This window comes from Mandrillus leucophaeus, unplaced genomic scaffold (assembly GCF_000951045.1).
Source record: "Mandrillus leucophaeus isolate KB7577 unplaced genomic scaffold, Mleu.le_1.0 Scaffold927, whole genome shotgun sequence".
Taxonomy (NCBI): Eukaryota; Metazoa; Chordata; class Mammalia; order Primates; family Cercopithecidae; genus Mandrillus; species Mandrillus leucophaeus.
This window is the reverse complement of record NW_012110108.1, coordinates 121,236-145,051: the sequence shown is the minus strand read 5'-3', so window position 1 is coordinate 145,051 and position 23,816 is coordinate 121,236. Positions and strand designations below refer to the sequence as shown.

At 39.3% G+C, this 23,816-nt stretch overlaps 1 protein-coding gene across 3 annotated transcripts in view; it reads left to right on the top strand.

Annotated features, from left to right (window-relative positions):
• The window catches only part of TESPA1 (thymocyte expressed, positive selection associated 1), a 34,430-nt gene extending 11,692 nt beyond the window's left edge, over window positions 1-22,738 (top strand). For all 3 annotated transcript variants that reach the window (XM_011970047.1, XM_011970048.1, XM_011970049.1), the window contains 8 exons: window positions 4,920-4,969; window positions 5,591-5,644; window positions 6,400-6,436; window positions 6,680-6,778; window positions 8,876-9,084; window positions 9,588-10,399; window positions 11,537-11,636; window positions 22,126-22,738. In XM_011970047.1, the coding sequence (XP_011825437.1) occupies window positions 4,920-4,969; window positions 5,591-5,644; window positions 6,400-6,436; window positions 6,680-6,778; window positions 8,876-9,084; window positions 9,588-10,399; window positions 11,537-11,635 (1,360 nt within the window). In that variant the 3' untranslated portion in view covers window position 11,636; window positions 22,126-22,738. The remainder of the gene's footprint in view (window positions 1-4,919; window positions 4,970-5,590; window positions 5,645-6,399; window positions 6,437-6,679; window positions 6,779-8,875; window positions 9,085-9,587; window positions 10,400-11,536; window positions 11,637-22,125) is intronic.
• The last annotated feature ends 1,078 nt before the right edge of the window (window positions 22,739-23,816 follow it).

Here is a 23,816-nt window from a genome sequence, read left to right as displayed (position 1 = left end):
AATGAATTCTCAGAATGGACAACTTCTGCCTGCTCCTTATTTTCCCTCCAGGAATGTCTCAAGTTTTATATAGCCTTTAATCTAAACTCATCTACTAATTGGCATAAAGAAACCCATTCTTGCTTATTTGGTAGGAAATAAATAGCACCAAATAATCCAAGGTTGTTTATTTCACCTGTGCCCAAGAAGGCAATGCCAGGAAGGATTTATTTTGTGTTTGTTTTGTTGTTTGAAAAAAAAAAAACCTATTGTTCTCATTGCTCTCATCTTATTCACAATTCATTGACTTCAAAGTCAATTAGAGGACCCACAAAATACAGGAAGAAAAGAATGGTGGTAATCAGAATGGTTGCAGGTTTGGGTAAGAAGCCTAGAATGAGAACTGTCCTAGGATTTAAAATGCTTACCAGATATGTACAGGGGAAACAGTCAGCTCAGTTAATGTCCTTATCTCATTAACTACTCTTGAGTCGTCAATTCATGTCAACAATTATTAATTACGCTTTTGCTAACTGTCTGATTATCTGAATAACCTAGAGGGGTGCCAAGTAGTTTAAAATATGCTCCTTGACTTAGAACATTTTTCATCCTAACTGAAAATAACAAATTCACAGAAATACAAGATAATAAACTCTAGAACTCATCTTTCTTCACTCATGCTCTACAAAGATAAACCCTGAACCAAAATTTATGACAAAAAGGTGGTCTGATTAGTGAAAAGTCTCCAAGATTTGAGCCTAATTCTTGTGCTACTAAGTGTTTAACCAATCATAAGCAAATAACTTAAATTCTGTTCATTGTAGACACCCGAGCTATAAAGTGGGACACTCAGAATAATACAGTCTAAGGGCTCTCTTGAGGTTTAAATGAGATAATATATGTGTATGTGTTTTGTGCTTTTAATAGTGACTGGTGAGTTTTACAAAGGAGGAGTTTATACCTACCTATCATTCCACAAAATGTCTGTCTATATCTATCCATCTATCTACATCTGTTTATTTATCAGAAAAAATATGCCCAGAAATGATACATATTAACTCTTGGATGGTGATTATCTGGAAGAAGGAAAAGAATTGACTTTAGAAGTAAAATAAGACTTTAGTTATATCTTTAGTATTTAATTTTTTATTTTATATTATATATTACTGAATATTTTATTTTTTCTGAAGCAAATATGGAAAAATGTTTACATGTGTGAAAATGGAGTGACTGGAACAAGGATATCTGTTACATTTTCATTATGTATCTGTGTTTTGAAAAGGTTTCAAATATTTAAACTTCAAAACAGCCATAAAGAGTTAATCAACATACTTGCATTTGTCTTTGGAAGGGGAATTGTTGGAGTCAGAAAATTTTCCAGTTTCCTCTGTTTTCTAATTCTGTCTAAGTATGTGATACTTCTTAATTGCATGGAAAAGCTAGAAAAATTAAAGGATGATAATGACGATGATTGATAGTGAGAGTACACTTGACTTTTGGTAATAGATAATGAAGAAGATAGAGGGAAAATGCGTTCTAAATATGAGATTCTGAATTACCACAATATTCCACGCTCCAAGACCACAGAGAAAAGAGGATAAACAAGTAGCCCACATTTACTGATTATCTGTCCACTCTGTTGCCAGGTGCCCTGAGGGGCACTTTTCAAATTTTGTTCCAAGACCACATAGTTTCAATTTCTCTTTCCAAAGCCAAACATCCTCTGGTAGCAAGAGCATTTTCTTTTCTGACAAGCTCTCCAGGATAGTACACCAACATCTCAGGCAATTTAGTGTCAATGTTTCTCAGTGCAATTGAATATAGCGGCCGGCTATTCTGCTACCGGATCTGATCATGCATGTCTTTGCAAACTATGCCTCTCCTTTTTTCTTTCTCCTCCTAAGCTCTCGAGATTTTCTGGGACATGACTGTGTTGCTCATGAATCACCAGAGGTGGGGTTGGGAGCCCAAAAATCATCTGTGTGGGCTTCAGCTTAAATCTCTGCAGGCAGGTAGCTATGGAAACATCTAGAAGAAGCTAAAAATAGCCATATACTTCTTCCCACAATCCAATCCCTCCTCCCTACTATTTGTTTAGGAACTGGGTATACAGGAAGAGCAATATCTTGGCTCTTTCATTTGAGACTTAAAATGATGCTAAGGAATTTTTCAGTGCAAGGGTGGGAAGAGGCGAGCAGCTATAGATCTAGTCCCTGGTCATTGATTTTATGGCCTATCCAATAACCCATGGAAGGCCTGGGACTTGAGTGATGGCCATAAAGTCTCAAATCATTGTGCTCAGTGAGAAAGCATCAATAGCTCCAGGCCCATGTCCACACTTCTGTTGAAGGTTCCACAGACTTCCCCAAGACCCATCAGGGGCTGTTCCTCATAAACAGAATAGAAATACTTGGCAGATAATAACTAAAGCAGAAAAATGTAGGATGAGCACCCAATAAAAACTTGTATCCAATGAATACAAGTGAGTTTTGCTTTGGACAAACCAGAAATTTTATCAGTGACATTTTAAATGTAAATCGTATTGACGTTCAGCATACATATCAGTAACTTTTTTCTTTTTAATATAAATTATATTGAAGTATAATATACCTACTGAAAAATAAATGAGTATTAAATATATAACTGAGGCCAGGCACATGGCTAATGCCTGTAACCCCAGCACTTTGGGAGTTCAAGGCAGGAGGAATGCCTGAGCCCAAGAGTTCAAGACCACTCTGGGCAATGTACCATTACTCCAACTCTACAAGAAAAAACAAAACAGTTTTTAAAAATTAGCCAGGCATGGCAGCACCTGTAGTCCTAGCTACTCAGGCGATTGAAGCAGGAGGCTTGCTTGGGCTTAGGAGTTCAAAGCTGCAGTGAGCTATTCTCACTGCACTCCAACCTGGGAGACAGAGTGAGACCCTGTCAACAAATAAATCATAGGCAAATAAATAAATACATAAATGGTCCGATGAATTTTCACAAAGGGAATACACCCATGAAACCTAAAGCAGAGCATTGCCAGCATTCCAAGCGCCTCCTTTCCATCCCTTCCATTCACTATCCTGCCTCCAAGGGTAACAAATACCCTGACTTGTAACATCATAGATATGTTTGGGATTATTTTGAACTTTATAGAAATAGTCATACAACATGTACTGTTTTATGTGTGTTTCTTTTGCTTAGCATTATGTTTATGATGCTTGTCCATGTATTCGCATGCAGTAGTAACTCGTTCTTATTATTGTGCAATATTAAGTTGTATAGTTATTATATAATTGTTTAATTTTATAATACATAGGGATTTGGAGGCTTCTATTTCTTGGTTATCACTACTAGTATTTACTTGGGGGAGCATATACAGGCATGTCCACTGGGTACAACCTAGAAATGGAATTGTAGTCTATTTAAATTGTACCTCTAGTAATAGTAGGCCTTAGTAGTTGCACTACTGTGCAGTTACAACACAAGCATTAAATGCAGTAGTAAATTGCAATATTCTAGTACTTGACTATATTAGCTATCATGCTGTTTTTAGTAGTAATAGTAAATATTATATATAGTTACACATGTTTGTAGTATTATACCATTGTATATTTTATGTAATTATATATTAGGAAGAGAAAAATATATTTATAGTTCTAGGTGCATTATTAGAGTTACCTATTCTTAATGAGCTTGCCTATTATTTCACATTTTATAATGAACCTTTGATGTAGAACCTGCTTCTATGAATTTTCATGAGGACATATGAAAATTCAGATTTTGGTAAGCATGGTTGGTTTTTTTACTATTGAAAGGAGTAACAAGCAAAAGATATCTATATATGTAATGACTTATTTTGTAAAATTTAGGCAGAACTTGACCTAGAGATATTTGGTTAGTAAGCCCATTCCCACTGTTACACACACCATGAAGTGATACTCCAGTAGCCTGAGAGTAATCTGGATTGCTGGAGACTGATGAAGAGAAAAGCTCCTTTAGGACCAACACCAGTGGACGCTCTTCAGTTTCCCTGCTAACTCACGTTACTGACCCTTTTCCCTCCAACCTCCACTTGAGATTACATTTAAAGCACCATGAACAACTTCCATGTAAAAAGCTTTAGGAAAGCAAACTCTACAAAATTCACAACATGTCAGTGTTTGAAGTAGACTTAGATGATGATAATATCTAGGGATCCAAATTCCCTTACATGATATTCGAGAACAAAAGAGCCTCAATGGGCCGGGACTAGCATCTAGATGTGCTGGTCCCATTTCAAAGCCCTGTCACAGATTACTTCACACACCTGTTTTTGACAGACAGAATTTCTTCCTTGTTTGTAAAACTGAGCTGTCTCTCACTACCATTTATGCTGATTTCTGTTTGTTCTTCTGGTGGAGATGGTAAATGTTTGATAAGACCATGTCTGAAAATTTTAAAATATCTCTAACCAGGATACAATTTCTTCTGTTTCCTGAATGACATGATATTCAGCAATAACATGGTTCAGAGAGAAGGAAGGAAGTGTGGGTAGTTAAGGTGATCTAAAAGTTCTAAGAAAGCCTAGAAATTTATGTTTGCCATTTGGAAATTATGGCACGCAAACCCCTGCTTCTATGAATGTAATTCTCCAGTTTTGCTTCAATATTCTTTCTTTCCTATTTTACCTAAAGATCGAAGAATGATTGCTAAGCTGACTTTTGTCTCTTAGTCCTGTGGCCAGGACAACAGAAGCACAATCTAAAACATAGTGCGTTCCAGCCTCGGTTTCCCCAACTACTGCTGTGAATTTTTCGGTCAAGTAACCACTCTGTCTTTGTTTTCTCCAATATAAAAGCAAATTAAATACTACTGACTCTTATTGGAAAAGAATATGAATATGTATGAGCTTTTAAAAGCTCCTGGGAAAATGTAGTAAGTGACTTCAACCTATAAGACTGTTTTTGGTTTAGATACTCCGAAGAAGGACTTTCTGAGGAAGCAGGACAGTTTATCTACAGTGGTGAGTACAGGTTCTGTCCTTCTGTTGTTCTTCTACCTGGAGAGTGACATACCTGTGCGTGTGTGTATGTGAGTGTTTATGTACAGGTACATGTATAGGCATGCAAAAGAGTACCTGAGTGTTCTTAAACTGGCTGCAAAACACTGTTCGTGGTCACAAGGCTTCAGGAAATCCAGAAGAAAATGCTGGCTCAGAGCCCACAGGCTCACTAACAGTCCTAGGCTATCTTCTGCTAGGGGTTGCTCAGATAACAACCACTGCTGTAGGATAAGAACTTTTATAAAGTTCTTATATTTTTGATGATATGTGTTTATATGGGTGTGAGTGCACACCCCCGTGTGTTTGCTGTTTGGCAGGGGATTGTGTACATAACTATGTGATATAGGGGAGAGGTTATAGGTGAATGTATGTATGATTCTTTCTGAATCAAAAACGAATATGACTTCTGAGGTGGTATATGTACAATAATTTGACAAACATGTGGATATCTAGTATGATTATGTGGTTGTGCAAGTCTAGTCTAAGGGCATATGAAGATGTTCGTGTATGCAGGGGTGTGTGTGTGTGCATGCGTTACGTTCCATCCTTATTTTCTGTGACCCTCACCTGATTATTGGACAGGCTTCTGCAGCCATGGGACCAGCTTTGAAGATGACTTGACCCTGGGAGCAGAGGGTAAGTGGCACAGTTCTCTGAGGTTGGGATGAGAACGGGATATACATTGGATGAGTTTTGGATAGGATGGAAGTGCAAAACTTCAAAAAGAAGCAGCCCATCCCTGGGGTCTTATCTATAGGGAAAGGGCAGTCTCATTATTATCTAACGTAAAATACAGAAGGCATCACATGCCCAGAAACACTTCCTCATCAGCCTATCATGACTCCTACTGGTTCATCATTGGAACTTTCCTTTGACCCCGGGACAATGACATATAAAATTACTATAACATTTGCTGCCCAGATATCTTTAAGACTGTTTTCTGTACAGAAACTCCAAACAAGTTTGTGCATTGGGTGTAAAATAGAGACGATACTTCAGGAGGAGAAGGGCATCAGTAAAGAATGAAAGCACAGCAACCTACCAGTGTCTCCTGGGACCCGTAAAGATTTGTGTAGGGGGGCAGGAACACTAGCCAGGAGGACCAAATGACTCTATCCTTTTTAGCACAGAGGGGCTCTTGCCTAGACATCAGTCATGGGTCAGAAGTTCAGAGGCTTAAGGCCAGTTACTCTCTGGCATATCTGTCCTTATTCCAGAACTGTGTTAGGTAATCTTGAGGCCCCAAGAAGTACAGAATTCATGGGGTCCAGCTAGTCTGTCACAGTGACAAAAGGAAACGGAGGGGACTGAGTTTTAAGTTCAGAGGGGCAACGCAGGTGATTTTCATTTTCCCTTCTAATTTGTTCTTTGCTTCTCTGTTTCTTGTCCAGCCACACTACTGGCCGCCAATGGCAAACTCTTCTCCAGGTAAGTGTTAGGTTCAGCCAGGGCAAATGATGTCTCCTTTAAAAATCAGTGAATTGGGGTAGGTCAAAGAGATTAAAATAAAGACCTAAAGATTCACATTAGAAAGTGAGACTTTCCAATGAACAACAACTACATAGACTAAAAGGTACCCATCAGGGGGTGAATAAGCCCAGCAGGGATTCCTTGAAGCCAGGGTGCAAACTGGAAATAAGATTTGTATGACATCAGCTTTGATCTCTGCAGGAGTTTCCTCGAGACAGCCAGGCCTTTCCAGCTACTTGATCTTGGCTGTAGTTTGGCTTCCAGCAGCATGACTGCAGGGACCAACAAGACTAGTTCAAGGTAGGTACTAAAGTTTGGCAGGGTGGAAGGGTGGAGAAGATGAGAAGCATAGGAGAATAGAGCCAAGAGCCATGGCCTCTTTTTTCTCAGATATCTTACTGGAGCTTTTATGTACTTTTACTGCACACTTGAAAAATGTGACCATATTTGTTGCAAGAATTGTGAAAGATGCAGAGGAGTCTTCTCAGAGCTGAAAACTATGTGTAAAATATAGGTGTCTCCTCCCACTGAAACTTGTACCCAGGAGGTACAGTATTGGTACCATCACAGTTCCAAGACTCAGAGTAGATGCTCAGTAAACAATGCATTGATTAATTGACTAATTTGCTGATTGAATGAAGCAATAAAATATTAATTCATTCAGACATGCAGGCCAGGCAATGACTGTACGGAATTTGAAAAAGATGAAGCAGCACTATTCACAATAGCAAAGACGTGGAACCAACCCAAATGCCCATCAGTGATAGACTGGATAAAGAAAATGTGGTACATATACACGAATACTAGGCAGCCATAAAAAGGAACACGTTCGTGTCCTTTGCAGGGACATGGATGGAACTGGAAGCTGGTTATCCTCAGCAAACTAACACAGGAACAGAAAACCAAACACCACATGTGTTCACGTCTAAGTAGGAGCTGAATAATGAGAACACATGGACACAGGGAGGGGAACAACACACACTGGGACCTGTCAGGGGGTCGGGTGAGAAGAGGGAGATCATTAGGAAAAATAGCTAACGCATGCTGGGCTTAATACCTAGGTGATGGGTTGATAGGTGCGGCAAACCACCATGGCACACGTTTACCTATGTAACAAACCTGCACATCCTGCACATGTACCCCAGAACTTAAATAAAAATAAAAATAAAGAAAAGATGAAGCAGACAAATAGCTTGACCCCAGGAGCTGAATGATTTAATAGGGTGGGCAAAATATACACACAAATCACTCTTTAAAAAAGATGAAAAGTCTGGAAAACTAGTATGATATAATGAAATGTATCTGAAATTTGAAGTCAAAATTTGAATTTGAGACCTGGTTCTGAGACTTAAATTTTGTCACATGACCAGGTTTAGTAATTTATCCTCACTGAGCCTTAGTCCTAGTTCATACCCTAGTTCAATTTAATCAGAATGTCTGGAGATGGGATTCAAATATATGCATTTTTAAAGCCTGCAAAAGTGGCCGTTACATGTAGCCATGGTTGAGAAGCACTGATCCAGTTTTATGCCCACAATTCACAGAAAGAGAAACTTAGGACCATGAAGATAAAAGCTGGCAAGCACAAGAGTAGATCCAGGGATTCTGACTGTCCAGCTATTAGCTAAACAAGATGTTCCCTATTTGATCAAAAAGCTCAGGATACTTTCTGAAGAGAGTGATAGTGATTATTCAAAGCGTCAAATAACAATAGCTTCCGTTAGCCTCACTGTTTGAAACACAATTACTAAGCTCTAGTGTCACCCGGGTTGGTGGAACTCCGATTTAGACGTAAATCCAGGTTGATACGATACAGGGAGAGTGCATGCACGCGATTTTCTGTGACACAGGACTTCTGTACCGAAAACAGGCTGGAAAGGAGCATACCTCTCAAAATCAGGTTTTGGATGTACTTATTGATTACTTTTTGCCCTGAGGTCAGGAATAAAAATGTTGACCTTCAGGGGTTCTATGTTTCTTACACATTTATTGCTTAGGCGTCCCACACAAAAACCACTGGGGCAAGTAGGATGGCAAATTTGGGAACTGAGCACTTAATGATTCAGCCGTGAAATTTATTTGTATCTATACTGCTCTTCATTTTTCAAAATCTTTTCATATTTACTTAAATTTTTATCCATCTGCAATAAGTTGTTCAAAGTACTGTTCTAAAATATTATTCAGTTTTTATAACTAGGGTTGGATTGTAGTTTCCCTGTTTCAGACAGGTAATTTAGATTCAGAGAAGTGAAAGCTTTTCTCAAAGTCACAGGGAAAAGCAGAGAAATGAACAGAAAAGAATTTCAGTCTTCTGACACTTTTGTTAGATATTCTGATGTTCTGAATTAACGTATGTCTCAAAATTGTCCCTTATTTACCCAAACTCCCTCATTTCAGCATCTCAGAGATTCTCGACAAAGTGCAAGAAGATGCAGAAGATGTCCTCTTCAGTCTGGGCTTTTGCCAAGAGGATCACAAAGACACTTCTCGGATACCCGCCCGATTTTTCACCACCCCCTCTCAGGCCAAGGGCATTGATTTCCAGCTCTTCCTGAAGTCCCAGGTGCGGAGGATTGAAATGGAAGACCCCTGCCTCATGCTGGCCAGTGAGTATCCCTCCCAGACACCTGCTCTATTTCCCTTACCCTTTAGATTTTCACAGCAGGACTCAGTGACTTCAAATCCTGCTTTCTCTTGGTTAGCTTTGACCCTTTGCCTATTGTGTCTATTTCCTCTTATGTTGTCTTCATTGAAGATGGAGAACTCTGTCTGATTCTTTCTCTTAAAGAAATAGCCTTCAAGAGACTTCAGGCCATTACTGCTTCCTTTAGGCCTTCTTGCCTTTTGGTGAATCGTATCAGCATGATGTCTATAAATCTTATCCCTCTTTTTTATTTCCCAGTTGGAATATCTACATGGGATGGGGTGTCAAGAAATCATGAAATTCAAGAAGAACCCTGGGCGTTAGAAATCTAAAAGGGAGAAACACTAGTAGGAAAATTGGAAGCTTCTCCTTGAATTTTGAGCTTTGGGGAGCCTTCTGTAGGGAATGATTTAAGAAAATTTGCTGATGAACCCCAGACTCACCATCTTTAACTCTTTTACCCAGGCAGGTTTAAGCAGGTGCAAACACTGGCTGTCACAGCTGATGCCTTCTTCTGTCTCTACTCCTACGTGTCTAAGACACCCGTCCAAAAGTTCACACCATCCCACATGTTCTGGAATTGCAACCATCCAACTGATGTGCCATCCATCAGGATTGTGTCCCGAGAGCCTGAACCCCACTCACCCAGAGACCGCCTTCGGAAAGCCATCTCCAAGATGTGTCTGTACACATGCCCCCGAGATCGGCCACCACCGCCCCACAACACCCCCAGAAAGAACAGTTTGGACCAAGTTGTGTTGGAAGTGATGGACAAAGTGAAAGAAGAGAAGCAGGTCCTCCAGCAAGACTCTGATTTGGGACAATTCTCACAGGAAGATCCTGTGCCCCCTGTTGAGGGTGAAAAGCTGCCCACTTCTCCTTATCCATGTGTCCTCTGCTGCAAAGAGGAAACACAGCAGGGGATGTCCACAGTGCTAGCACCATCGCAAACTCCGGATTCGAACCCCAAGGTACCCTGTTGCACACATTCTCTGCCCACAGAAGATCCACAGTGGAGCACAGACCCCGCTCAGATAAGGAGAGAGCTGTGTAGTCTACCAGCCACCAATACGGAAACCCATCCAGCCAAGGATGAGACTTTCTGTGAAAGAAAGAGCAGAGCAAGAAAGAGCCTGTTCCAGAAGAATCTCATGGGCAGGAAGGTTAAGTCCTTGGACCTATCCATCACCCAGCAGAAATGGAAGCAGAGTGTAGACAGACCAGAACTGCGTCGGTCTTTAAGCCAGCAGCCACAGGACACTTTTGACTTGGAGGAGGTAAGGGGTTGGAGGTGAGGGAGGGACTGGCAGAGAAAGGCTGTAGATTCTTTCCCAGAAGATGAAGGGTTAGGACCCTTGGGGGAAAAAAAATCCAGGCTTCCTGTCCTAGCCAGATATATACTTTCTGATTTGAATTCAGGTTTAATATACAGGGAGAAAGAGAAAGAGGCCTGGTTTCCTAAGAGCAGTCAAGTTTTCAGAGCTCCTTTGGTAATACTTACCTGATCTGATTGCCATTTAATGTTCTCATTAAGTACACCTGTCATTACCATTTGCTGTGGTCCTCATAAGATTACAAATGGAGAGCAGTTTTACACAAAGCTAACCACTCTTAAATAAAATAAATTCTCCCTTACCTTGACAAATATCTAACCATAAAGACCTAGAAGTCCAGATTTCAATCTAGGATTCTCAGACTCTTAGAACTTCTGTGCTAGAACGTGACAGTGTGAGCAGAACCACTCCCCAGCTCCTGACCTGTCCCCTTCTCTTCGCATGCCCAGACCTGTCCTATACCATCAGGGACCTTGCATGCCCATGTTTGGTCACCCGAGCCTGCACATCCAAATGCCACAAGCTCCCACCTACACAAACAGCCATCAGTCATCATTTGGGCCTAGGTTGCATACAATACTGGAGAGGTCAGCCCTTGAGAGAACAGTCGTCAGTCAAAACCAGCGCACGTTCCTGCAACCGGCTTGGGGCCATTTGACCAGCAAACCTTGTGATTCTGAGTAACCAAAGAACATTCTATAACAAATAGTGCAGGACACATGGGCACATTCTCTAAGTCCACCAACTCTTCTGACCCTCTAAAACTCAGAACTCCTCTTGCCTGGGTCTATGGAAGGTACTTCCATGAGGTATTGGGATCTCTTTAAAAAGCTTTTTAATCTTTGCCACAAAAGAAGCCGTGATTATTTGAAATATCATTTGCATGTATGTCACCTCTCCTTGAATGTAGAGCCACACCTCAGCTCCTGCCTTCCTCATTACTGTGTCCCTGACACCACAGAAGAGGGTGTCTCTCAAATACACTCAGTCTCCTTCCCCTACAGCTACCTGCCACCTGCACCTTTCCTTACCCCCTTTCCCCCTTGGCTCTGGCTGAGTTCTGTGGGATCTTGGTTACAGGTGCAAAGCAACAGTGAAGAGGAGGAGAGTCAGAGTCGCTGGCCCAGCAGACAGAGGCACCCGCCCCACCACCAGACTTTTGCTGGCAAAGACTCGTGAAGTAAGTGGGCCTCTCTCAGGCAGTTCTCAAACATGGCTGCACATTGTAATCAAATGAGGAAGGTTTTAAAAAAAAATACCCATAATAAAGGGTCCCACATCCTGTGGTTCTGATTTAATTGGAAACCAATGACTAATTATTTTAAGCTTCCAGGTGATTCTATTATGGCTGGAAAATACTTCTCTAGATCAATGATGCTCAGGCTTTGGCAGCCACCACAATCACATAGAGGGCTTGTTAAAATACAAATGACTGGATCCCAACTCCCAGAGTGTCTGATTGAGTTGGCCTGGATAGAACCAAAGAATTTGCATTTCTAAGACTTTCTCAGGTGATGCTATTGCTGCTGGTCTGGTAATCACAGTCTGAGAAATGCTGTTCCTGAGACATTGTGTAGAACTTTAATATTCAAAATGTAGTCTACAGATACAAGCAGCATCAGCATCCCCTGGGATTCTGTTAGAAATGTGGACTGTCAGCCCCTACCCCAGACCTAATGAATCACAGTTTTACCAAGATCTTTAGGTTAGATAATTCATTGCATATTGAAGTTTGAAACGCATTGTAGTAGAAGTTTTGTAACAGGTGAGGACCAGCCATGGCAATCAATATCCCAACACCTGCTTTCAGCTATGTTCTAATCAGCCCACATCATTGGACTCGGCAGACTCCTCAATGTACCTCCCAGTTATGCTCATTTAGGGTCTGATCTCCTTTCTGCAACTACGGTCTGATGAGCATAGCTCTCCCTCCCCTTGTCAAAGCAGGAAATGAATTTCACACTGTTATTTATTGCAGCTAAAATTTCTTTCCTCCAGATATGAGTTTTTCAGTATTAATTTTCTTTCAGAGGTATGTCTTATACCTTTAAATAGTTTGGCCAGTAATTTATTATTTAAACTAATGAAAATTAGTCTTCCTGTAGTTTTAACCACCCATCTACTACAACCACAAAGAAAATGACATAAGGGATAATGGTTTTTCCCCAGATAGTATAAATTAAAATCTTTATTGAATTAAGTAAATAAATCTTGCTTAGAGATTCCTTTGTTTTGGATATCTGGGTACCATTTTCTTCATTTTCTAGTCCAATTGTTTTCTTGGTTAATACTCCAAAATATCAGTGGTACTTGCTCAGACACACAAATATATTTACAACTCTAACTGTTTTAATTCTAATTCTCTGTGGTTTTAAGAATCTGAAACTCTTCTTTCTTTCTTACCTACTACCAACATCTCAGGGTATATGAATCATATGTATATACTTAGTCACCCACAAAAGAGGTAAATAGCAGAAGGCATCAATATGTCATGCGCACTTCAGGAAGTTTCAGATGGTTTCAGTTGCTGGTTTGGCACGTCAGGAGTTGGAAGTGGCCACTCTGCCCAAACAATAAGTAAAAAGCTGAACAGACTGAAAAATTAGTAACCGTTCTAGACCCATCAGAGAAGTGGGTCACAGGGCAAACCACTTCCCCTCAAATTAGAGAATGGGCAAATACAAAGATTTATGACTTATCGGAGCAAAAACCACAAAGCATAAACTCCCCCAGCAATCAGAACCACAGTAGAGAACCCGGACAATAACCGAGGAATTACTGGATGCTCAGCATGGACCAGTCTGAGAAATAAAAACTCTAGGGAGACCCAGTCATTGGGAGGCCTTATTTCTGGGAGTCTTACTTCTAGGAGCTCAACCAGGTTCTCACAGGAAATACTGGAGAAAAATCCCCTAGTGTTTCCAACAGGGGACGGGAGAAAGGAACCATTTTGAAATGCACCAGAGCATTCTATTCCTCTTAACAAAGTCTTCCCTCGGGAGAAACTAGATACCAAAAACCTAACCGGATGAGGTTTTATCAGAGACTAACCGACCTGAAGGAAGGGAAACATGCAACTCCAGCCTACTCTAGCCAACCCGTCCCATCAAAGGGGACAGAGAGCACTGAGAAGCACAGATGAGAGTCACAATCCAGAGGCACAGGCTCACTGGAAGACTCAGACCTAACCCTAAGACCATGGAACACTTCCTTTCTCCCTAAACCTTACCACCACATTACTAAAAGCCTATTTACATCAATTTCTTTTACTCAGTACATCGTGTCTAGTTATTAAAAAAAAAAAAAAAGACATAGTAAAAGGCAAAAACAGGTTGAAGAAACAGAGAAAACATTAAAACCAGCCTCAGATATGACAGGGATGTTAGGATTAGCAAACTGGAAATTTAAAACAACTCAAATGATAAGGGTTCTAATGGATAAAGTAGTCTGTGTGTAAGAACAGATGAGCAGAGAGATGCAAATCCTTAGAATAAAAAATAAATGCTAGAGATAAAAAATGGTGTCACAGAAATGAAGAATGCCTTTGATGGGCTTATTGGTGGACTGGACATGGCTGAGGAAAGAATCTCTGAGCTTGAGACTATAGCTATAAAAACCACCAAAACTTAAAAGCTAAGAGAAGAAGACTGAAAAAAAATAGAAGAGAATATCCAAGAAAGGGGACAGTTACAAAAGGTGTAACATATGCACAATGGAAATTCCAGAAGGGGAAGAAAGAGAGAAAGGAATAAAAGAAATATTTGAAACAATAACAATTGAGAATTTCCCCCAAATGAATGTCAGATACCAAACCACAGATCCAGAAAGCTCAGAGAACACTGAAAAGAATAAACGCAAAAAAAAAAAAAACCAAAAATCTACACCTAAGCATGTAACTTTTAAACTACAGAAAATCAAAAATAAAGGGAAAAATCATAAAAGAAGACAGAAGGAAAAAACACCTTACCTATAAAAGAAGAAAGATAAAAATTACATGCAAATTCTTCTCAGAAAATGTGTAGTGTATACTCACTCCACAAGTAGGTTCTTGCCAAGAACTGAATATACTCTAAAATGCAGCACTTTGCTTAAGTGTCGTTTGTCCAGCAGATGTCAGGCTTGCACAAGAAAAATGCCAAGATGTTCCACAAAGCAGGCTGTGTGCAGGATTTATATGGTTATACACTTCTGGGCAATCTATGCAACGCCCAGAATGCAAGTTCCTCTCACAAACCTGTCCCAACTTTGTCTAAAGGTTAGTATTTTAAAATATCAGAATTGAATTGCTAGGGAGAAAGTATTGCTAGGAGTCACACATTTCCAGTACCTAACTAGATTCCATTTTCTGCCTGTGATGGGGCTTCATTACAGCATTTAAACCATTACCTGTATGGTTTAAAATGCTGTATTTTATTGATTCTAAGGCACACATTTTTCCACATTTTAACATCTCTGAAATTAGGTTGTGCCTTAAAATTCATAGTGTCAGCCAATTTAGTTGTCTTTATCTGCCTCCTTAAGTGAAAATGTAAAATAATTACGAGTCTTACAAAAGATAGTTTATCATAATCAATGAAATAGAATAAATTTCTAAATTAAATACACTTTTTCTCTCAAGTAAATTAGGAAAATATTTTGTAGAATTTTTTTCTATAATTACCTAGAAAAATAAGAGATCTCTTCTTTCCTGACACAGTCTTTGGCTGAGGAAGGGGTCACAGTAGTTCCCAAATTTTTCCAATGTCCTGTGCATTTGTTTAACCATCTTTTCACAAAGCTATAACCTATTTCTCTCAATCCACTCCTCTATTACCCTTTAAGAAATCTCAAGAAGAGGGGAGAGCTATAGCAACAGCTCAGTACTGCCAATATTAAAGCCTGTGTGATAAATATGGAAGGCGGAAGTTCACCCACCACAATCAAAGTCAGAGCTAAGTGGGATAATTTTTTCAGTTCTGCTGGGAAATAGTCCCACTTCTCCCTTGTTCAGAGTCTGTAATTATTTCCTGGAGATTAATGATCTTCCATTATAATGTCGTTTCAAGTCCCAGGTATTAACTACTACTTGTTAGTAGTGGATAGGAAGTGGTAGCAGCACTCAGCCAGCCACCGTGTGGCATTGTGCAGCCCGTGCATTGCCCAGAGACACCCAGCTGAGCAGGCAAATGGGAATTAGAATCCCGCCCTACTGAGCTTGCCATCCAAAAACTCTAGGGCTTTCATCTTCTAAGAGCGAGTTCCAATTTTTTCTAATTCATTCACATAAGGTGAGTGCCTTTCTGTAATTAGCACAAGGGCACTGCTGTGGTTTGAATGAATCCTGCAAAGTTGATATATTGGAACCTCAATCCCCAATGCAGTGCTGAGAGGTCAAACCTTTGAGAGGTGATTAGGTCATGAGGGCTCTGTCCTCGTAAATGGATTAATGTCACTATTAATCCATGTGGGAGAGGATTTGTTATCTCAAGTGAGCTTTTTATAAAACCAAGTTTGGCTGTGTCTTGTTTCTTGCTCTCTCGTGCTCTTCCCCCTCCATCTTCCACCATAGGATGATGCTACAAGGAGGCCTTCACCAGATGCGGGCTTTTAACCTTGGATTTGCCAGCTTCCAGAATTGTAAGGAATAAATTTCTCTCCTTTAAAAATTGCCGTATCTGTGGTATTGTTATGGCAACATGAAATGAAGTCAAACAGGCACCTTTTCTATTGAAAGAGGACCTTGACTCCCAGCCAACAGCTTTCTTCACTTGCCACCTTCTCATTTAGTGTCTGCTTGGAAAGAGGTTTTGATCTTCCTCCAAGTTCCTGAGGAAGGATGACCCACACCTTTCCTCATGATTTCCACCATGCTCAAAAATGTCAAATTCACAGCCCTTTCTATTTGTTTCCTGTGTTGACATTTAAACCACTTGACCTTTATCATGCTTATAAGAGGCAGAGCCAAGGAGAAAGTTTTTATATTTTGTTGTTCTTTTTGTTTCTTTTACCAGATCTGAGGTAGCACAGGCCAATATTTATTCTCTTTGTGAAGTGACCATATCTAGAGGTGGAAGTTCATTTTTTTGGTCAACCCTACTGGTGGCAGCAGAAGAGACAGGAGGGACTGGGGGGAATGTTCATTCAGAGCACAAGACAAAGAAGAAAACTAGTTTGAGATACCCCCAAATGGTGGGTAACTCAAAGCACTATCTGTTTTGTGCTTGGTGGAACCTATGTAAGTTGGGTAGCTGCAGTCTTCTCTTTGATGTAAGATGGTTCTGTATGATAATATTACCAATAACAACAAATATATGTAGGTATTACTACATAGCAGACAGAATCCTTAGCACTTATGGATATTAAATCATTTCATCCTATGATATAAGATCTTTCATTATTCCCCATTTTATAGATGATGATACTGGACACAGTTATTTTTATATCAAAATAAATTCTGAAGAGGGACTGTCAGATGTGAAGTGTAGGAAGAGATTAGACAAGGGGGGGGGACAGTGGGAGCACACCATGAAAATGCGAATATTTTTCCACCTCATTTACAATTCTTACCAACATTGTTTTGCCTCTGTTGGGAAAATATAATTAAAAACAAAATCTCCTCCCACCCCAGGAAATCACTCCACAAAGGTGCAAAAGAAAGAAAGCAGTTTTATTTTTGAATAAGCATTGAAGCAGACTATGATATGCATTACAGAACATCCACTAAACAGATTGCAGAGACAGAACGAAATCTTACCCTTGTACGTAGCCAAGCAGATACAACCCATTACATGGCTGTTGTCAAATAAACAATACTTTGTCCTCAAGTAAGAAGACTTAACAAAATCATCTGTGGCTCACAGTTCACCCTACACTTGCCTGGTAATTGGAGTGGCCATCTGTGTCAGTCAAGTGGCTTTATGCAAAGAAAAAAATTAACTTCTCATATTTTTAAGACAGGAAGTGATTTTGCAAGTTAAAACAAAGTGCTTAAGTTAGACGCCCACCTGCCCATGGAGACTGGAAGAGAAAGGTTCTATCTTCCTTGATAATTACATCTCAAAGGGATGGTTGTCAACCTTTGCCCATTTTTTAATTGGATGATCTATTTGTTTGTTTTGTTATTAAGTTGAAGACGTTTCTTATATATTTTGGAATTATCATTTATTGAAAGAAGACATACAAGTGCCCAACAGGTATATCAAAAGATTCTCAATATCACTAATCGTCAAGAAAATGCAAATCAAAATCACAATGAAATATTACCTTAAACGTGTTAGGATGGCTATTAGTGAGAAAAAAAGATATGTGTTGGCAAGGATGTAGAGTAACTGGAACTTCTGTACACTGTTGGTAGGAATGTAACATGGTGCAAAGGCTATGGAAAACAGTACTAAGTTTCCTACAAAAATAAAAAGTGGAACTACCATATGATGTAGCAATCCTATTTCTGCGTATTTATCCAAAAGAATTGAAATCAGGATCCTGAAGAGACATTAGCACTCCTATTTTCACTGCAGCACTATTCCCAGTGACTAAGATGTGGAAAGAAACTTAATGTCCATCAGTGGATGAATGGATAAAGAAAATGTGACATATATATACAGTGAAATATTATTCAGCCTTTAAAAGAAAGGAAGCCTTGCAATATGTGATGGCATGGATGAATCTTGTGGACATCATCTCTCTATATAAGACTTATGTAAGACAATATTTCTGAAAATGCTATACAGTATAATTACTAGAGGCTCTTTCTACCAGAAGGACTGTATAAAGTAGTGTGGATGAAGCCGGGACCTCCTCTTCTCTGCACATCCTCAAAAACAATGCTTACATTGCTTTTGATGTGAAAGTTGACACCTGAAGTTGTGTGCCTTGGCAGCGTTGGAAGTAGCCTTGGTGATCCATTTGAACTACAACTTAGAAAATGGGGATTATGCCGTGCAAATAGAAATTATCTTTCCGCCTTCCACAGCCAAGGAAAGAATGAGACAGTATAGACAAAGGGAAGACTGAGGAAGAGACAAGAAGATACAGCAGTCTTCTTTTGTCTGTGGTTTTGCATTTTATGATTTCATTTACCTGAAATCCATTTTATACTTGAATGGGCTCAGGAAAAGAAAAAGACTTAACAAGATCATGCAACTAGTTAGTATCAGAGCCAGAACTAAGGCCCAGGTCTCCTGAAATTCAAGTCAATGCCATTTTGATCACAGCATATGGCCCTGATTGAGCAAGAGTTTAGGCTGTTACTGTGGATCAGGGCAAGCCTCACTGCCTGTACTTGGATCTGACCTTCATTTACTGTGTGCCTTGACCCTTTAAGCTAAGTAGCAATTCTCTCACTACCTTTGTCACCACTGAAATGTACTTGCCTTCTTGTAAACTCACCAGCAAGAGAAGCATTATACGGAATAAACAGAAATGTTCACAGGATGCTTTGAGCACATAGTTTAGTGAAAAACATGACAAGAAAATCAGCAATTATTAATACTTTTCATTAAATGCCATAAGGACCAGAAATTAACCTCTCAGAAGATGACATTACTTTTTTTAACGATGTGTGTTGGCAAAGATGTAGCAAAGGTAAGTCTGGACAGATGTGTCCAACATTGAGCAGGGAAAAGGTGACTGAGGACAGTAGAAAAAGGAAAAGCAGAATATTGCTATTCTAGGCAGAGAGAAAGATAAGTTCAAAAACAGGTGAATGGAATACCACATTGTGTTCTGAAACTACACCTTATGCCTAGTGGGAGAAAGGGGATGTGCTGGAGAAAGATCAAAACTGAAAATAAGAAAGATAAATAGAAAGGAAGTTATAAAACAAAGTCTCCTGTGTTATTTTAAGTATTTTGATTTAGTCTAAGACAGGAACCCACTGAAAAATTTACAAAGGAAGTGATGTGATTAAATTTGTCTTTTAGAAAGATGATTCTGGCAGAAGTATGGGAGATGGACTGGGTAGGAAGCCAGCAGAGTAAGGAAAATAATTTAAGAATCGACTGCAGAAACCTAAGGAGAAATGTGATGATCAGAAATAAGCTGTAGGCAGTGGGAATGGAGGGGAGGATGAGTGAGATTCTGAGATATTTAGAAGGTAAAATGTCTAAGCCAGGACCGATTAGACTTGTGTTTGGGGAGGAAAAATGGAATAAGGAACAGAAAGAAAGATAGGGCATACAGGCTTCCTCTTGGGCAATTAAATGGATGTAAATATCATTTTATTAAGAATGAAGTAAAATAAGAATAACACTTTGGAAGGCAAATAAAGTATAATTTTCAAAAAGGTAAAATAATGACTCTCATGCAAATGTAGATAAACATGTTCAAAGACTTTACTCAACTCATTAATTACTAAAGGTACCAGCAATATGCTTGACCTGGTCCAAAGACTATTTGAGAAGTCAGTTTATACAGAGAGATAACTTAATAGATTGCCATATTAGATACAAAACTGGTTAATATTCAATAACAGCATAAACTTTATCTCTCGGATTACTGGTTCCACTGGATGGAAATTCTTTGCATCTCTACCCAACATAAATCTCTAAAGTAATCTCTGCCCCTGCAAAATTGTAAAATAGCAGCGTAAAGAGAAAGTCAAGATTAACACTGTACTGAAAGAATATCTAGTTATCTTGTTTGACTATTTAGAAAAAGCTGATGAGTTCGTATCTGAACATGGTGAGTGTAAGGTACTTCTAAAATACTATAAAAAAGAGGCCCATGTCTTCATTGGTTTTCTGTTGCTATAATAGAGCATTACAAGCTGGTTATTTTACTTTATAAAAGAAATTTATTTACTACAGTTCTGGGAGCTGGGAAGTCCAAGGTTGAGGGACCACATCTGGTGAGGGCCTTCTTACTGCTTCATAACATGGCAGAGAATATCACATGGTAAAAAAGCAAGCGCATGCCCTCTCAGCTCTCCCTTCCTCTTCTTATCAAGCCAACAGTCCCATCATGGGGCCTCAACCTGATGAGTTTATCTAATCCTAATTGTTTCCCTAAAACCTCACCTCTTGATACTATCACGATGGCAATTAAATTCCAACATGAATTTTGGAGGGCAAACTCAAACAGCAATCCATAAGGCAGTTGGATAAAGGAATCTAGAAATTGAGGTTTTTGGAGTTCAAGGCTTACTTATAATAGGTGAAGGCATGAGGAAAGATAGCTTACCCAAGAAACTATGCAGAATCAGAATCTGAAGTAAAAAAGAAACTTAGAAATATTAATATTTAAGGATTTATCAAGAAACAATTTATATAAAGGAGTAATATTGATTAGAAAAAAAAAAGTTGCAAATAGAAACCAAGTGATGTTTCTCTCAAGAAGGAGGGTGTAGTCTTCAGTCACATTTACCATAAAATATCCAATAGGAAGGAGAATGCAAAGATACCATTGTATTTGTGACTAGATAACAATTACTAACCTTGATAAGAATATTTTTATTTGGGTGACAAGACTTTAAAATATTAATATGAAAAGTGAGGAAGAAATGATGAAAAGAAAGTAGGTAAATAATTTTTTTCTAGGATGGGGAAAGTTTCAGCATACAGTAAATATTTCCCTGGAAGGAAAGAATCAATAGAGTGGGAAAGGCCATGGTTTAGGAGGGAAGGGATTGTATGAGTCTGTTCTCACATTGCTACAAGGACCTACCTGAGAGTGGGTAATTTATAGAGAAAAGAGGTTTAATTGGCTCATGGTTCCATAGGCTGTGCAGGAAGCATGGCTGTGGAGACCTCAGGAACTTTCATTCATGGCAGAAGGGGAAGGGGAAACAAGCACATATTCACACGGTCAGCAGAAGAGAGAGAGAAGGGGGAAGTGCTCCACACTTTTAAACAACCAGATCTCATGAGAATTCACTCACTGTCATGAGAACAGCAAGGGGGAAATCTGCTCCTATGATCCAGTCACCTCCCATGAGGTCCCACCTCCAACACTCAGGATCACAATTCAACAGGATATTTTGGTGGGGACACAGAGCCAAACCATATCAGGGATGATGATGGTGTGAAGTCACTGAGAACTGGGATGAGATGAGATCCAAGGCACTTTTGGAAGGTGTAGCTAGCCATAAAGTAGTGTGACAGATATTTCTCTGAGATTAGAAGAAAGACAAAATGAAAAAAAAATTATATGTGTCAATACAGTTATATTGGTCATCTGGAGAGGAAGTTAAGAAAAATTCTGCCTATTTCTTTCTGTCTTTTTCCTGTAGGGTCATTACTAAAAAGTGTGAGTCAGGAAAAGAATGGTAAAAATTCGAGAATTCTACTATGGGGAAAAAACAAGAGAAATAATTATTAATAGAAAATGCATTGCTAGTTGAATAGGTGAATAATGTTAGACTCATTTCAAGGTGCAGAACATGAATTGATAGTGGTTTAGTGATATTCTCCAACAGTGCTCAGCAATCTATACAAAAGAATAAAGGTATAAATATATGCTTTTATAAGTATTAAACAGCAAGAGGTAAATTCTTGCAGGAATCTCACCTCATGATGAAAAGAGCAGAAACCCTAAGTCACATGACTCTGCTGCTGCTGCTGCTAATGACTTTAAATATCACTTATAATACTGAGAAGCATTTCCACAGCTGAGGTATGAAAATTCCTACTAACCTCAGTACCCAAAGTTGTTTCAAAAATGCATGATATGTATCTTTTTTATTCCCATTGCAGGCTTTCTCCACCACCACAACAGCATGTGGTCTGACAGAAGTGGCTTCATAGAAGAACCTAATTCCAACCTCTTGCAGGAAACTGCACTGCCCTCAACATCCAGCCCCTACACCTTGGTCCTCCAAACCCCCAAATTCTGCAGGAGAAAGGCAGCATGGTACATGGGAAAGAAGACCAGACTGAGCGATTTGGAATCTACATCCTAATGCTGCCACAAGCTGCATGCACAGAAAAAGACCTTAGGCACATCATTTCGTTTCTCTGTACACTGGTGTATCTACTATGTATGTATTAAAATATATAATATGGACCACAGTAAACTGAACAAAGCCTTAATTTTCTCCCAAGCTTTGACATTGCCAAGGGCAGTTAGGAGACTTCAGGATCAAGTTTAGGGGACAAGTTTGTTTCTAATACTTTCAAAGGGCCCAAGCTAAGAGAGGAAGGACATCTCACTTTCTGGCTCTAAAAGCATGCTTCATCTCACAGTACGATTCCTTCTATACCTCTGTTCATCCCTGTGTTCCTAACTAAATTCCAGAAAATCTTCCACAACACCAGAGTCCTATCTTTCTTCTTGAGACCTCCTTTGAAGAAATCAACTTGGAGGCTCCTCCTTAAATCCAGTTTCTTTCTCTACCCAAAATTTTGCATCTTTATAGAAAAAGAGATAAGTAGGATTCAGAGTCTCTTCTCCTAGCCATTGCGGGGGAGGAAAACACTATTTCTGCTGGCAGAAAACAACACAAATAATTTTTTTAAATCATGGCATGTTTTTAAAGCTAATTAACAGCTGTAGTTTGCTTTGGAAGTTAAATGTTTTGTCAATAAACAGGGCTTGAGCACATGTAGTGCTCTCTTAGGCAGTATGTGGTTTCAGAGCATCTTGGACACATTTCTCCCCTGAGAAAGTGTTAGTATTAATAGGATGGGAGAAGTAAAATATATGCATTTCCAGAAGTGTATTATTTGGCTGCCTAATAAATTATGAGACAAAAAAAATGACAGGAAGAGAGGGACTTGAGGGAATTTGAGGGAAATCATAACCAAAAGTGAAAAGGAAAAAATTACACCAGACATGATAAACAGAAGTTGATTTTGTTCTGATGCTATTGCCGGCATTAGGGGAGAAGGCACAAACTAAATCTGATACCTAGTGAGGCAGAGACAAAGGGCTAGGGTGGAAAAATTTTAAACCATTTGTGTTTACTAATCCGCCATACCAAAAGAAAAAAATGAACTTTCTCCTATTAAGATAGTTTTGCAATTTGGAAAAAGCCCCCATTCCAAGTTTCCTACCCTTCCCACCCACAGAAACCAGGAGACAGGGGCACAACCTTCCTTGATGTTTGCATTTCAAAGAGGTGGTTCTCAGGTCCTAGAGAAAGATATTCCTGAGTTGTAAAACTGCAAAGAGGCTGTGAGAAGATTTACATCTCAAAAAATAGAAAGAACTACCATAAATTTTTCTAAAGCAAATATTCTTAAGGGAGGTCAAGGGCCTGGAGTCAGGAAGAAACCTATTTGGGCAAGCTGAGGGGAAAGTTAAGGCTATCTTGGTCACGAGAGAACAGAAAGAGCTGAGAGTATTTCCTTTAAAGAATGATATAGTCCATTCTCACACTGCTATAAATAAATACCTGAGACTGGGTAATTTATACAGAAAAGAGGTTTGATTAGCTCATAGTTCT